General features: G+C 43.8%; 1 protein-coding gene across 1 annotated transcript in view; it reads right to left on the reverse strand.

Annotated features, from left to right (window-relative positions):
- Positions 1-14817, reverse strand: part of GNA12 (G protein subunit alpha 12) — a 203386-nt gene that overhangs the window by 82461 nt on the left and 106108 nt on the right. The window contains exon 2 of the mRNA XM_069209960.1: positions 14065-14280. Within this exon, the coding sequence (XP_069066061.1) occupies positions 14065-14280 (216 nt within the window). The remainder of the gene's footprint in view (positions 1-14064; positions 14281-14817) is intronic.

Consider the following 14817-nt stretch of genomic DNA (forward strand, 5'->3'; position numbering starts at 1 on the left):
GCTAAGCCTAAACGAAAACACGAGTACACTCCTAGCGAAAAATGACAGACAACGCGGGAGAGTCATTGGAAACAAAGAGCAAGCAGCATGTAATAGATAATTATCGTCTAATTAGAAAGTTGTTAAAGAAAGCGATTATGACACAAATGTATCAAGGTATAATGAATTTATGGCCTTTACAACAACACGTAAGATTGATTTATGACCCTCATAAAAGAAGGGCTGACATGCTGTAAATAATCCCTCAATAAAACTGCGGCCAATATGTTCCAACAAAACTACAGACTGTTATCTTCTTTGCGGGAATGGGCCGTCTGGAGGGGTTTGGGGCGAAGGCCCGTGACCATCGGGAGCTCAGAGTGGCCGGAGCGGAAACCCCACGGCGGCCCTGAGCAAAGGTATCGCGCCAAATTCTGACGCACCAAACAAAGGATTCCGTGAGAAGGCGGAAGCCCCACCCCCCCACCTTGTTTCCGGCCCCATCGTAGGGGCAACGTCGAGCGGAAACGGAAGGGAGGGGGTGCATCTAGGTGTATCAACCAATAAGGGTGGGGGGCGCAAATTTTTTAATCTAAACAACGAGAGGGGGCCACAAATTCGTTTAAAAGGGGCTGCCCGGCACCCTGGTCAAGCGCAGGTGACCGGGCAGCCGAGTGGAGGAAGACACCCACCCACCCACACCAACAGATCAGCAGGCACCCAGAGCGTCGCAGGCTGGGTTACGAGATGGGAACGGCTACAAGAAGCGGAAAGAAAGGGAAAAAAAGAACTACAAAGGCCACACCCAGCGCAGCGGAGTGGCAAGGCTACTTACCTTGGGATGCCTCACGGCAGGGTAAGACAGTCAGGGGAGGTACTCGGTAACACGGCACTCGCAGCCCAGGTCCACTGGAGAGCGGGACACAAGGACCAAAACAAGGTAGCGAGCTAAGCCTAAACGAAAACACGAGTACACTCCTAGCGAAAAATGACGGACAACGCGGGAGAGTCATTGGAAACAAAGAGCAAGCAGCATGTATTCGATTATGACACAAATGTATCAAGGTATAATGAATTTATGGCCTTTACAACAACACGTAAGATTGATTTATGGCCCTCATAAAAGAAGGGCTGACATGCTGTAAATAATCCCTCAATAAAACTGCGGCCAATATGTTCCAACAAAACTACAGACTGTTATCTTCTTTGCGGGAATGGGCTGTCTGGAGGGGTTTTGCATGAGTAATTACCGTTTTCATTCCGTTTTAAGATTACTGAACGTCATGCACTCAAAACAGGGCAGATAAATAAAAGCCATGCTGACGTGATGGGGTGAGGGCTAGAAAGGTCTAAATGGGTGCTATCTAATGAAAACGGAGATGTCGATCTTTGTAAATTTTACAAAAAACTGTTCACCCACGTTTTCTCAAAAATAAATGAACGAAAACAACCGCTCCTATACGCTAATGCGACCTGAGTTAACTCTGGATTGAGAGGAAGTCAGGGCGTCTCCTGCACTGTGATTCCGAGGGAGGGGCAGAGAAGTGACGAGCATTCTCTCTCTCCAGGGTACCAGCTTACCTCGAAGAAATGTGAATGTGCAACTGAGTAATCAGCAACGCTAGAGTCTAATTGGGAGGCGCTTTAATTGATGCGAGGCATGTACGGATTCACAGGCATAAATATTTATTCTTTTACAGAGGTAAAGTAAGAATGTTCCCAGCGAAGTTCTGGAGTGTGTCAGTCCAATGGTAACGTATAACAAAGTTTTGAACTGGGTGCAGTTTGTTTGGCTATTACCAAAACGATAGTTTGAAAGCACTTATTTTTAATCTTAAACCTATTTTGCGAGAGCCTCTTTCCATATTGTTTGTCACACAATTTTAAAATAGTGAATTCCATACTGACTGTGCTTTAGTTAGCATTTGGGGACATCGTACCAATATAGATACGCGTTACTTTCCCCAAAAGCATCCACTAGAATTTCGAATCCGTCCAGTTCCACGCGCCGACATAAGCAATGAACGCATCAACCAGTTGAGCTTTCATAAAGTAACAGTGCATTCGCCCCAATTACTTTAACGTGCACTTATTTTTCAATTGCACAGTTTGTATACATTTTTCAGAAGGTGCAAGAAGGTTGCTGACCCCTTCCCAATGCACCGAGGATCACGTCTCCCGTTGCTTTTTTAAGGACTTCAATGGCTCCACAAAAAACATGCGTACACAAACGAGCGCGCGCGACATTGGATTAGCTTCCAATGGGCAATAGGGGGCGCATGAATTAAGCTTCATGGATCAACACCTTGAACTAAATAACACGCAAGAGTGTGCAAAAACAGACAAAAACAACTACTGCTTTCACTCGATTGCACCCTGCCAATATATAAAGTGCGCATTGCATAAAATCCGGACTGAAATTGGATTTCTGCTTGGCCACCAAAACGTTTTAAAAACATCTGCTCCGACTCGAACAATTTGCTGAGTAATTTGATCACAGATTACTGGTTCTCTTTGAGCGCGAGCTGTTCACTTGCGGGTCAGCCGAAGTCTCCTCACAGACTCGCCGTCATTTCCAAAGCGGCCTTCGGTGCCCTGGTGCCCGCTGACACGGGAGCGCGCGCTTTCAGTGCCAGGAGACGGCAAGGACGCCCCTCCGAGTCCTCTCACATCACGTGACAGACCACGGTCTCCAGCCGCGACCCTCGTCTCCTTCTTGAAGCACTAGTGGCGAGAGGCTATTAACCTCCTGGAGTCTGTCCAGCAGTGGACCAAAAAAAACAATCCAACGCCTGACACTTGGACACAAAAGAGCTGACCATTACAACAAGCCTTTCCAACTCCCTCACAGGGTAGAACAAACAAGAGACGTGGCTGACATCCGGGGTCAACTCGCACAAAATGCATAAAAGAGGCAGCGCATGAAGGAGACCGCTGACTGAGCCCAAAAGGGGAGAACCTAAGGCCTAACAGCGCCGCGCAGCTCAGAGACGAAAGAAAGGCACTGACCGGGCTTATCGGCACGCCTGGATTGCAGCATTTATTTCCACTGAAAGTGTTTCCCAGAACAATCAGTCACTAAAGAGGAAAAAACCTGCCCCATAAAAAGCACTGGCATGCATACACAGGCATTGGGCCATGAACGCAGAAGGGCAGTGACCCCCTAAAGTTGCGTGCAGACTAAAAGACAGCCAAGTGCAGAAACAAAGACACGTACTGTACCCAGACCACCAACGACGGGGCGAGAGAGACGACCAACCAGGCACAGGTGCATTTCTTCCTTGTGTGGTAAGAAATGTAAACCCGGTGGCTGCTTTTTGATACAGCTCTGCAGGTCAGTCTTTATAACTCTCTAACCAAGTACTTTCACAGCATTTCACTGAGAGCTGTAATCACTACGAACCGATTATGCCGTCATCAGGAAACTGAAATGAAACACAACCCGCACACATGTATAAGGTTAGACGGACGTGAGGCATCTTGTGAAGAGGGAGGTTACAAAGCCTTCTAGGGTAATAACTCAACAACTTAACACGCATAAGTATCCATATTTCAACAGTGCCAACCCCACTCGGCCGTCTGCCCAACTACATTTATCCATAAGGGATAATTTATTAGGTCTGGTGTTATCCAAAACCTTTTTAATTTAGCTAACATGTATACTTTCTTAAAGAGGTTTTCAGTCAGCTGACTGTCTTCATTTATTGGTTTGTTGCCGTGTCAGTTACACTTTTCTTTCATGCACTACATGAGGCAGGGGGGTCAGCCCACTTTTGCTACTGGCTATCTGCGGTGTGCATGGCCTAAACTAAGGTTTTAAAACCACTGAAATTTGCCAGTTACAGTTTAGTGAACTAGTTTTAACTTGTGTCCAGGTCATGCACTGCTTATGACCACGCATATTTCCTGTCTCATGATGTTAAATGACATCATTAATGGCACCCATGACGATATCTCAAATGACATGATTGGTGACATCACTGCTAAAACCAAGGATAACAATACATGAGTGTGCTATTCATATTCCTTCATAAATACCTACATCATAAATAAGAAATGTGTTGTAAAGGGTCTGTAGTCATAAAATACCGTGTGCACGTGTGGGTGCATAGAATTGAAATAGCCTTAAGTCCCGAGGCAAGCATTGCTGTGCATGGTGAAAGTTGTATGGTGCACGGTATAATAACCAATAAAGTTTCGGGTGAAAGTAGTAATCCACGTTAAACAAGGTAAAGAAAGACTGAGTGGACCTGATGTTAGTTGCAGAGGCATGTTTTAAACTAAGTTGCAGCCTAAAGCCAAAGCCTATTTAAAAAAAAATCATTAAGAAAAGCAAAAGCTTCTCCTCACAACAGAATTTCCACAGTGTATGCCTGGGCAAGCATCCATGTTAAATAGTTGTTTTACAGTGCCATAGACAAACTCCAGGTGGTTGTCCATAGGGACCAGAAAAGGTTGCCAGATCCTTATCATTGGCAAATCCATAACTTTCAGCCTATTGACTTGCAATTGGGGATCATGTGAAATCTTTATCAGCGTGATCCCATTAAGGTAAATAGAAGACAAACTTGTATATATGCTGGCTGTTCAAGGTTTAAAAAACAGAGTGAACCTATTACATCTATAAATGCATTATGTTTGTGAGGTAGGGAAACACCACTAAGAAGAGGGCAACATTCTCCAAATGTGGGTGAATTGACAAATATGCTATAGATTCAGCAAGTGGTCAAAGGTTATGTCCATTATCAATTGACTGGTGATAGAAAATTGAACTAAGGATTAGCTTGTTAAATAACTTAAAGAACACAAAGCAAACAGGAACTTTGCACAGTGATTGGATGATGTAATCAGTGAGGTCAATAATTACATTACTTAACATGTCATGCATTATGTTCTATGTGAGGTTTAGGCTCTGCATGATGTGGCAGCACGTTTTAATTTGTCCAGGAAACCTTAACTGGGGAGTTTTTGTGGGTTTTTTCCTCAATTTTTTTAAACATTAGTTCTTTTGTCATTTCAACTCCTATGTATAACTTCACTTTAACTGTAGTGTTTTTCGAGTAAATATCTAATTTTACTAAAATTAAAATGTCCATCTTTAAGTCAGACCTAACAGAGAGAGGTTAAACAGTTCTGGGCTCGGAATTCAGTGTTGTCTATTTTGTGTGTACTTAGTTATTTTTTGGGCGACTGACCGAATTTACCTTAATCTTTAGGAGAACATCACCTAGATGATTGCAAAGATGGAAATCAGGCTGCAGAGTAACCTTTTCTATAAATAATGCTTCCAGTCGAACAGCAAGTCATTTGTCGTGATAGGTTCTGGCGGTATATATTCGAGACAGAGATATATCACAACAAAACAAATCTGACTCCTCCCAAATATAATGTGGGCATCATGTAACATTTAACCCTGGTGGGGTGTTCAACATGGACACTGAATAAACACCTCTTTTAGCCACCCTGATAGCCACATGTGTTTTTGCAACCACTTACAATTTTCGAACATGAAAGATGCTTATGGTGATATATATATATATATATATATATATATATATATATATAGAGAGAGAGAGAGAGAGAGAGAGACACAGAGAGAGAGCGAGAGAGAGAGCGAGAGAGCGAGCGAGAGAGAGAGCGAGAGAGCGAGCGAGAGAGAGAGCGAGAGAGAGAGCGAGAGAGAGAGCGAGAGAGAGAGCGAGAGAGCGAGAGAGAGATAGATCTAGAATATATTCACTAAAAAAAAAAAAGTTAAAGTAATGTTAAAGCTAGGTAAATGTTAGTGACATTCACGTTTTGAACAAAAAAAAAAAAAAAAAAAACACTTAACAGTTAGCTAGCAGACCTAACTATAATTTGAGCTCCTGAATCACACTGTTTAAGATCCCACATATTACATCTAATGACATGTTCTATGACATCATTTATGACATCACTGACAACTCAAATGACATCACTGATTCCATTATCCTAGCTTCTTTTGTATACATTGCTCTACTCTATAAACTGGTATTGTGTCACCGAGCCTCTTTAGGACTTGGGCACCCAGCTCAGGGCCTATGTTAAATGGTGAGGGGGTGGGTCCCTCTCCCCTTCCCCAAGCTGTTATAAGCCTCAGGGACCTATCCCCCACAACCTGCATGTGCAAAAAAGAAGCGTGCCCTGGTGCAAACCCAGGGCAGCCATCATACTTTTGTTGGGGGCCATAGGGGGGAGCTCCAAGGCCCCACGGTCCTAGCTTGCTCCCCACATGCAGCTAGAGCTGGCATTGCTCCTGCCCACACGGAGCAGCTACTAATGCTATTCCTTGCAGGTGGGAGCAAACGTTTGAGCAGTTTCTCTGCCCACTTCACTGCAGGTAGGCAAACAGATCAAAAGTCTGCTCCCAACGAGCGGGAGCATTTTTAAAAGCTCCCACCTGCTGGGAGCGAACTTGGTGTTTGTTCCTGCTTGGAGAAAAAGTTACAAAATGTTCCTGCCAAGTGAGAGCCAACACATGTTTCCATGCATGTGAATCTGCAGCTGGGAAACTGCTATGTCCTGGGGGTGCAGTACCCCAGAATATAGCTACTGAGCCAGACCAGGGGATGGGGTACACATGGCCAATAGTGACTCAGGAAGAGAAGCAGCGCAGCCCCTCAAAGTAATCGCCCTGACGGGTGGACCTCCCCAGGTCTTTAAAGGCTTGGAGAGGGGGGGTCCTCATCGCTCTTCACCACGTTTTGTACAATTTTGTCTCCCAGCCGCTATTTTTTTCCCAATCCAATGAGACTGCACCATTTTTGGGTATTTTTTTTTTTGAGTTGCAGGTCTGCTGCGTGATCCCTTTGAGGTTGGAGGGGTCAGCCTCACCTGTGAAAATAGTCCAGTGGCAGCATGGTTCCCGAGGGGGGGGGGGAAATTCTGAAGCACATTCCGGAACATGGGACACAACAACCTGAAGGCCATAATATCATGGTGTTCCCGGCCTACACATGGAAAGTACAGGGTCTCAGAAAAATAAAAACTGTCTCAATAAAGAAGAGGTTGAGGGACTTAAACGTCCGTTACAGCCTGATGTTCCCAGTGAGGCTTAGAGTACAATGTAAAGGTAAGGCTTTCTACTTCAACACACCTGAGGAGGCAGGAGAATGGCAGGACACAATGGATTTGCCTGCACCTGGGCAGTCTGCTGCAAACAACTACCCGGCTGGGAGCCCCAGCAGGAAATGTGCACAGCTGATGGGGTCATTTATGTTTTACAGGGCGCAATGTGTAGTATACCCCAAAAGTCTTTCAAGGAGCTGGACAAACAGTAGACCTTTTATGGGCAGAAGGAAGGAAGCGGGTCAGGCTGTGCACTCTCAAAAGGACCTTGCAACGGGAAGGGATGGAGGGTCCATGTATGGATCTTTACTATCTGGCAACAAAACTGCAGTATGCAGTCCAATGGCTAGACAAGGGGAGTAATATGAGAAAAGATTGTTGGAAGGAACGCATAGGTCTGCCCTCCCTGCCCTAACTTTTAATGTCTGAAACTATGGTCCCCAGCTTTGTGCCCCTTGTGGTTGAGCAGATATGCAAGACCTGGGAAAGCGTGGTCATTACAGTGGTGGGTAGAGCCCCGTATGTGCCTGAACTAAACATATGGACTCTGCAGCCTTTTATACAGGTTGCCTGCCAGGTGAAGGTGGAAAAGTGGAGAGTCGGGGTTTTGCCAGGTACCAGGGGATTTGTATCCTCACAACAGATTTATGCCATTGGTTGGGGTGATAGAAACATTTGACCGGGGAGCTTGTCTGTTACTGCAATATGCAAAGCTGGCTGCCATTGTGCAGAGTATTTGTCCATTCCCGATGTCCTGGAGAAGACTCCAGTGCTTGTGGAACTATTGGGCCTGGCAGGCGGGAGGAGTTTTGTCTCACAGCTTTACAGTGTTGCCGGAGGATGCTCCTGCACTAGTGCTGGCAATTCAGGGCAGCCGGCATGTCATGGGGGAACAACCTACTGAGGTGGAATGGCATATGGGCCATGAAGGGGTGTTTAAAGCTTTATAAAACACTTGCTTCAAGCGGAGTTAATATAATTTTATATACCAAGTCTACTCGACACCCAAGTTATTGAGTAATATACAGGGAGTGCAGAATTATTAGGCAAGTTGTATTTTTGAGGATTAATTTTATTATTGAACAACAACCATGTTCTCAATGAACCCAAAAAACTCATTAATATCAAAGCTGAATATTTTTGGAAGTAGTTTTTAGTTTGTTTTTAGTTTTAGCTATGTTAGGGGGATATCTGTGTGTGCAGGTGACTATTACTGTGCATAATTATTAGGCAACTCAACAAAAAAAAAATATATACCCATTTCAATTATTTATTATTACCAGTGAAACCAATATAACATCTCAACATTCACAAATATACATTTCTGACATTCAAAAACAAAACAAACAAAAAATCAGTGACCAATATAGCCACCTTTCTTTGCAAGGACACTCAAAAGCCTGCAATCCATGGATTCTGTCAGTGTTTTGATCTGTTCACCATCAACATTGCGTGCAGCAGCAACCACAGCCTCCCAGACACTGTTCAGAGAGGTGTACTGTTTTCCCTCCTTGTAAATCTCACATTTGATGATGGACCACAGGTTCTCAATGGGGTTCAGATCAGGTGAACAAGGAGGCCATGTCATTAGATTTCCTTCTTTTATACCCTTTCTTGCCAGCCACGCTGTGGAGTACTTGGACGCGTGTGATGGAGCATTGTCCTGCATGAAAATCATGTTTTTCTTGAAGGATGCAGACTTCTTCCTGTACCACTGCTTGAAGAAGGTGTCTTCCAGGAACTGGCAGTAGGACTGGGAGTTGAGCTTGACTCCATCCTCAACCCGAAAAGGCCCCACAAGCTCATCTTTGATGATACCAGCCCAAACCAGTACTCCACCTCCACCTTGCTGGAGTCTGAGTCGGACTGGAGCTCTCTGCCCTTTACCAATCCAGCCACGGGCCCATCCATCTGGCCCATCAAGACTCACTCTCATTTCATCAGTCCATAAAACCTTAGAAAAATCAGTCTTGAGATATTTCTTGGCCCAGTCTTGACGTTTGAGCTTGTGTGTCTTGTTCAGTGGTGGTCGTCTTTCAGCCTTTCTTACCTTGGCCATGTCTCTGAGTATTGCACACCTTGTGCTTTTGGGCACTCCAGTGAAGTTGCAGCTCTGAAATATGGCCAAACTGGTGGCAAGTGGCATCGTGGCAGCTGCACGCTTGACTTTTCTCAGTTCATGGGCAGTTATTTTGCGCCTTGGTTTTTCCACACGCTTCTTGCGACCCTGTTGACTATTTTGAATGAAACGTTTGATTGTTCGATGATCACGCTTCAGAAGCTTTGCAATTTTAAGAGTGCTGCATCCCTCTGCAAGATATCTCACTATTTTTGACTTTTCTGAGCCTGTCAAGTCCTTCTTTTGACCCATTTTGCCAAAGGAAAGGAAGTTGCCTAATAATTATGCACACCTGATATAGGGTGTTGATGTCATTAGACCACACCCCTTCTCATTACAGAGATGCACATCACCTAATATGCCTAATTGGTAGTAGGCTTTCGAGCCTATACAGCTTGGAGTAAGACAACATGCATAAAGAGGATGATGTGGTCAAAATACTAATTTGCCTAATAATTCTGCACTCCCTGTATACTCAGGCCATTCATCCTCATGTCCACAGTGTAGTGAGAATAAAGCATATTTTGTACATATGATGTAGGGGTGTCCACGGGTACAGGAACACTGCTGAGGGGTGGACAGCGCTGGAGTGTGCATCTGCTTGGTCGATTGACCTATGTGTAAGGGTGGGTTCCCAAGAGCAAGAAGAGGCAGACCAGTCAGTGTTTTCTACTACTACTAGGGCTGGTTCTGGTAAAGCGCAGAATTCCAATCAGATGGATTGCCCACGTTCCGCTATTGATCTGGGAGTGGCTGCGGGTTATGGCTGAGTGTGCTGTGGTGGGAGAGAGGCATGTGCACAGGACCCACGGGGACGATAAAGTAGCGGATGTAATGAGGGTATGGGCAAGGATGCTCAATAACCCCCGTATGCAAGGCCAGGAAGCGGGAGAGGGGCAGTAGGGAGAGGGGTGGTAGAGTTCTGGGATAGACACGCACAGGAGGGAGGTTTTAAAGTGCAGCTTCCGGTATGGAGCAGCAAAGATGCTGACTGGGTTCTGGTCAGGTGGACGGGAATATCTGAAGACTGACATCACTCTCCCAATATTATTGAAGGTGGGGGGGCGGTTGTTTACGGATGACATTTTGTGTTACTATATGATGGACAACGTTTAAAATGCCATGTTTGTATATGTTACTGAACCAATAAAATTATACGTTAAAAAAAGTGGTCTGTGGAGTATTAAGAGGGCCGGATGAAATGTGAGCCTGCACAACTCTTATTAAAGTAAATGTTCATCCGACCTTCGCTCAGAAAACATTGTCAGAAGTAGTCGGGGCACTCCTTAAAAAACAGGGACTGTACGGGCAAAAACGAGACGTCTGGTCCAAAAAAGATGCTACTAGGTTGCAACTGCCAAAAGTAGCAAATACCCAGATACACTACCTAAATTGTTAAAAAGTGGAGCAAATACATTTTGAAGTTTTGAGCTTTCATTGTAGGACCAGGATCAAACCAAATACTAGGTCCAGGCTTCAGTCGACGTCTGTGACTCATCTGCCAGGGTCTCCGCGTGTGGATTTCCTTCCCAAACTACATTTGGTGTGAGTGGGTGGCTGGGATGCCATGGGCATCTTTGAGGAATAGTTCCCTACGGGGTCATAGTGGGTCTTGTGAACGTTCAACCGCTGTGACTGTGGTGCTTTGTATCTAAGACTAACTTTCTGACACAGCTCTGCTTAGAATCATTCAGAGTGTACACCCTAACACCTCGCAGGGGAAATGCAGTTTTCAACAGTATCCAGCCTTTTTTTTTCCGAATCGACATCCCAGTTCCGATTTAACAATGAAATTATTATAAGAGAAACGTGTCGCTGTAAGCCCAATGCAACAGTCAGTCTAAAACGCACAATGCGGCCCTTGTTCCACGCAGACACTGTAGCGAGGAAAATAAGTTGGCAGTCCTTGTTTTATGCGGAGTAAATAAAGAAATAATGAAGCAACCGACAGTGACGTGCACCCACTCGCTGGTAGCAAGAACTGGGGCTGCAGGGGGAGATTAGAGGGCTTGAACTGGAGGACGAGGGAGAAAACACTAACCACATGAGGCGTCTGTCGCCATCTGCGTCACACTGAGAAACCTTTCAGAGTGTATTAGTTTCTGGTCTAGCAGAAGAGCTCTTCCAACAAAGAATTTTTCGATCAAGTGGCAGACAAACAATGGAGCCTGGGTATAACACGTGATCAGGACGCCGCCATGTTTGAAGAGAACACCTCCATACAAAAACGCTCAGAGCCAACCCGAACAAAGCCCGGGGACTTTCCTTTGAGCCTCATGCTGAGGTACTAAGCCATCACGCTTTCAGCCACAAAAACAATGCAGATAAACCACGGTCTTTAGTATGTATGGTAGAGGAATACACGTAGATACTCTGCACATCTTTTTCTCATAAGTAAATAAAATAAAATGTGGAAATATTTCAAAACAAGGGCATGTGTGTTTATAACAAATAAAAATAATGGGTGGCGTTTGTGAAAGGTGCTAAAATTTAAGAGAATTAATGCTCCTTAAAAATAAGGGTAGCTGTGAGGACAGTGTGAAGTGCTGCCACTTGAATACAATCAATACGTTGCAAGAGTTACACTTCTAGGACACATTTATCATGCAAATTCATTTTAATTTTTAAAACTTCAACTAAAACAATTTAAAGCAACGAATGAGGGAATGAGGTCACGTTCAGAGTTAACATACACCTGAAGGTTTCTTGGCACTATAAACAATATACAAGGTTCATACTTGGGACTTTGTATAACGTGCATTGGGGTAAGTGTGCAATACCATAAAAACAGCTTCAGAGCCTGTACTGCTTGAGACAGCAATACATATAGGAAACCAGAGCACTCAAGCTGTACTATGTTTTTGCTTTTGCATTCTGGGAGACTTGCAGTTTATTTTTGCTTTTCACATTACAAAAAGGAAGAACAGGTAGTGCAAAGCACAGCTTACAAAAACTATTACTCGCATTACTTCATCCTGCACTAAAAGATAGTCATCCTTATTACTTTACCATGCATTGGTCAGCAGAATGAGATCTCATGGATTACTTAAAATTGCATGAAATTAAATAGTATTATGACCATGCTACCCTGCATTGAACGAACAGAAAATACTTTTGATGACACCTAGTGGACAATACCCATTATCCATTTATTAAACTAATTGATTAGTATATTGTGTTTTCATTCTTTCTCTTGCATGGCCGAGTGCTTTGTGCAGATTTCAATTGAGATTTAAATACACAGGAAATGCATATTACCACTAGTACTAGATATTAGATCTAAAAAAACTGTCAATGTAGACACCTAAAGGTTCCCACCCCGCCCCCCCAAAAAAAACTGACTAAGTGAGGATTTATAATGTTTAAATGAAGAAAGACTGGCACCTTTACACATTGAGGTGATCCAAACCTACTAATTAAGGGCAGAAAATGACTTGGCATCTTTCCAATTGCTTTTCTTAGATTTAACTGTATGTTTTCAATATTTAACGTCAGAAGCGGAAGGAAAGCATATTTTAAACACAGGTTATACCGCAGTTTACCATGCACTCACATTTTGTGTCCTGCGTGACTTCTTAAATAGTCTCATGAGATGAAGATTGCATACAAAGTGAGAATTATTTTTGTATGGTAATTGAAACCACAGCAAGTCTATTTGGATTCAAATCTACATGAATTAATTACATTTGTAAAGCACAAAAATAGGTTTTGCAAACCAAGGGCCAGATGTATCATCACGGCCCTTTGCCAGTCGGAAATAGCAATTTTTAAGAAATTGCTATTTCTGACTCGCAAAGTGCCATGTATCACATTTGCGATTCGGTAATAGCGATTTCTTAAAAACCGCAAATGCTATTACCGAATCGCAAATTGCGATACCGGCCCCATTCGCAGCAATGAGCCTGTTGGCCCATATCTGCGATTTTTTTGCATTTCCAAAATTGCGATTTCTGAACTAGAAATTGCAATTTTGGAAATGCAAAAGCCCAGGGTGCTGGGGGCCTAAGGCCCCCTCTGCTGCACCCCAAAAATGTTTTGGGGGACATGTAAGGTGCACACATGCCAAAAGGGCATGTGTGCTTTACATGTTCAATTTAAAAATGCATTTTTAAAATTTGCACCAGGTTACCACCTGGTTTCATTTCATGGTATTTTGCATGTGCAAAATACCAATCTGCGAAAAATCGCAATTTGCGATTTTATGCAGCATCGCCTTGCGATGTGGATTTTGCAAATCGCAAATTGCGACTCGCAAAACCAGGTCGCAACGCAAGAAATCACAATTTTAGCGATTTCTTATTTGTGGTCTGCGAATGCCTTTCATGCATCGCAGACCACTTTTTTGCACTCGCAAACGGCCGAATTTTGCGATTTGCATCGGTTGCGAGTGCAAAAATATTTCATACATCTGGCCCCAAATGTAGTAATCGTTCCCTTGATTAAAGAGAGCTTCTCTGATTATGCCACAAACAATTCAATTTTGCTGCATTCTTTGCCCACTTCCCTGGCTCTTAAAATCCTGAGCATATTGCTCACACTGCTGTAAACAACGCCCTGGACAAAAAAAGTGAACATTCAAGGACTGCATGTTCTCTTCTGTTTACTGGAAACTAGTCAGCAACTAAGTCCTGTTTCACTCCTACTAAAAGAGCCCAACTAAACAAACCCAAAGTAACAGCTGCGTGGCTCAAGGAGACTAGTAAAAATCCCACACAAACAAAACATTATCAAAAACAGTAAGAAGAAATGGTGGCCAGACGTCGCACCTGGTGACTTATTTACCCCTGAAATCGACACGGATGTGAAGAAATACCAGACTAATGGAGCCAAACTGTGGCAGAAAGGTAAAGTCAACCTAAACGGCTCCCCAGTGCACTCACCAGCTGGAATTCACTTCTCCTGTTAAAGGCTTCCTTGATCCCTGAATCTCTCCAAAGGGCACGGAGCGCGGGCACATACAGCTGAAAGGTGGACGGCTCGACAGGCACGCCCACCTTGTTCTCAAAAGCCATCAAAAACATTCCATGCTTCTCATTCTCGGTGTACTGCCAAGGGATCCCCAGTTTATCCCGCGCATCCACCAGGACCCTGGCTCCCTATGAGACAAGAAAAGAGAATTACTGAAGACATGTGAGAAACAGCTCATACAACATATTATGATCACTGAAACTTGATTATAGTAGCCAACAAGTGATTAAGTACCTGCATCAAACTAACTACACGCGATGCAGACAACAGAATAGTTAAGAATGCAGGAGAAATAAGGGTCCATTTCAGTTCAAAAAATGAAATTACCAAAATGATTTTCGACTGTTCATGCTTATCACGCTTGATAACAAATGCTTAAGCTACTGTTAACATAGGAAGAGATTCACAAAATGTTTTGAGCATCCAGGTTAAATTTAGTTGTGCAAAAGAGGCTGGAGACTCGGACTCATCCTAATATTTAGAAAAATGTGTGCATTTAGACTGCCAAAGGAGCGTACAACTGTTGAGAATCTAAGGGCAGGGTCATCTTCCTCAGTTGCAAGTTTAAGGTGCAGGTGGTTTTTGGGATAATGATAAATACTTACAAATTTACTCGGTGTTTTTGAGCTCTTAACATTAGTGTCACTTAACTATCAGTGTGGAAA

Source organism: Pleurodeles waltl, chromosome 10 (genome assembly GCF_031143425.1).
Source record: "Pleurodeles waltl isolate 20211129_DDA chromosome 10, aPleWal1.hap1.20221129, whole genome shotgun sequence".
NCBI classification, from domain to species: domain Eukaryota; kingdom Metazoa; phylum Chordata; class Amphibia; order Caudata; family Salamandridae; genus Pleurodeles; species Pleurodeles waltl.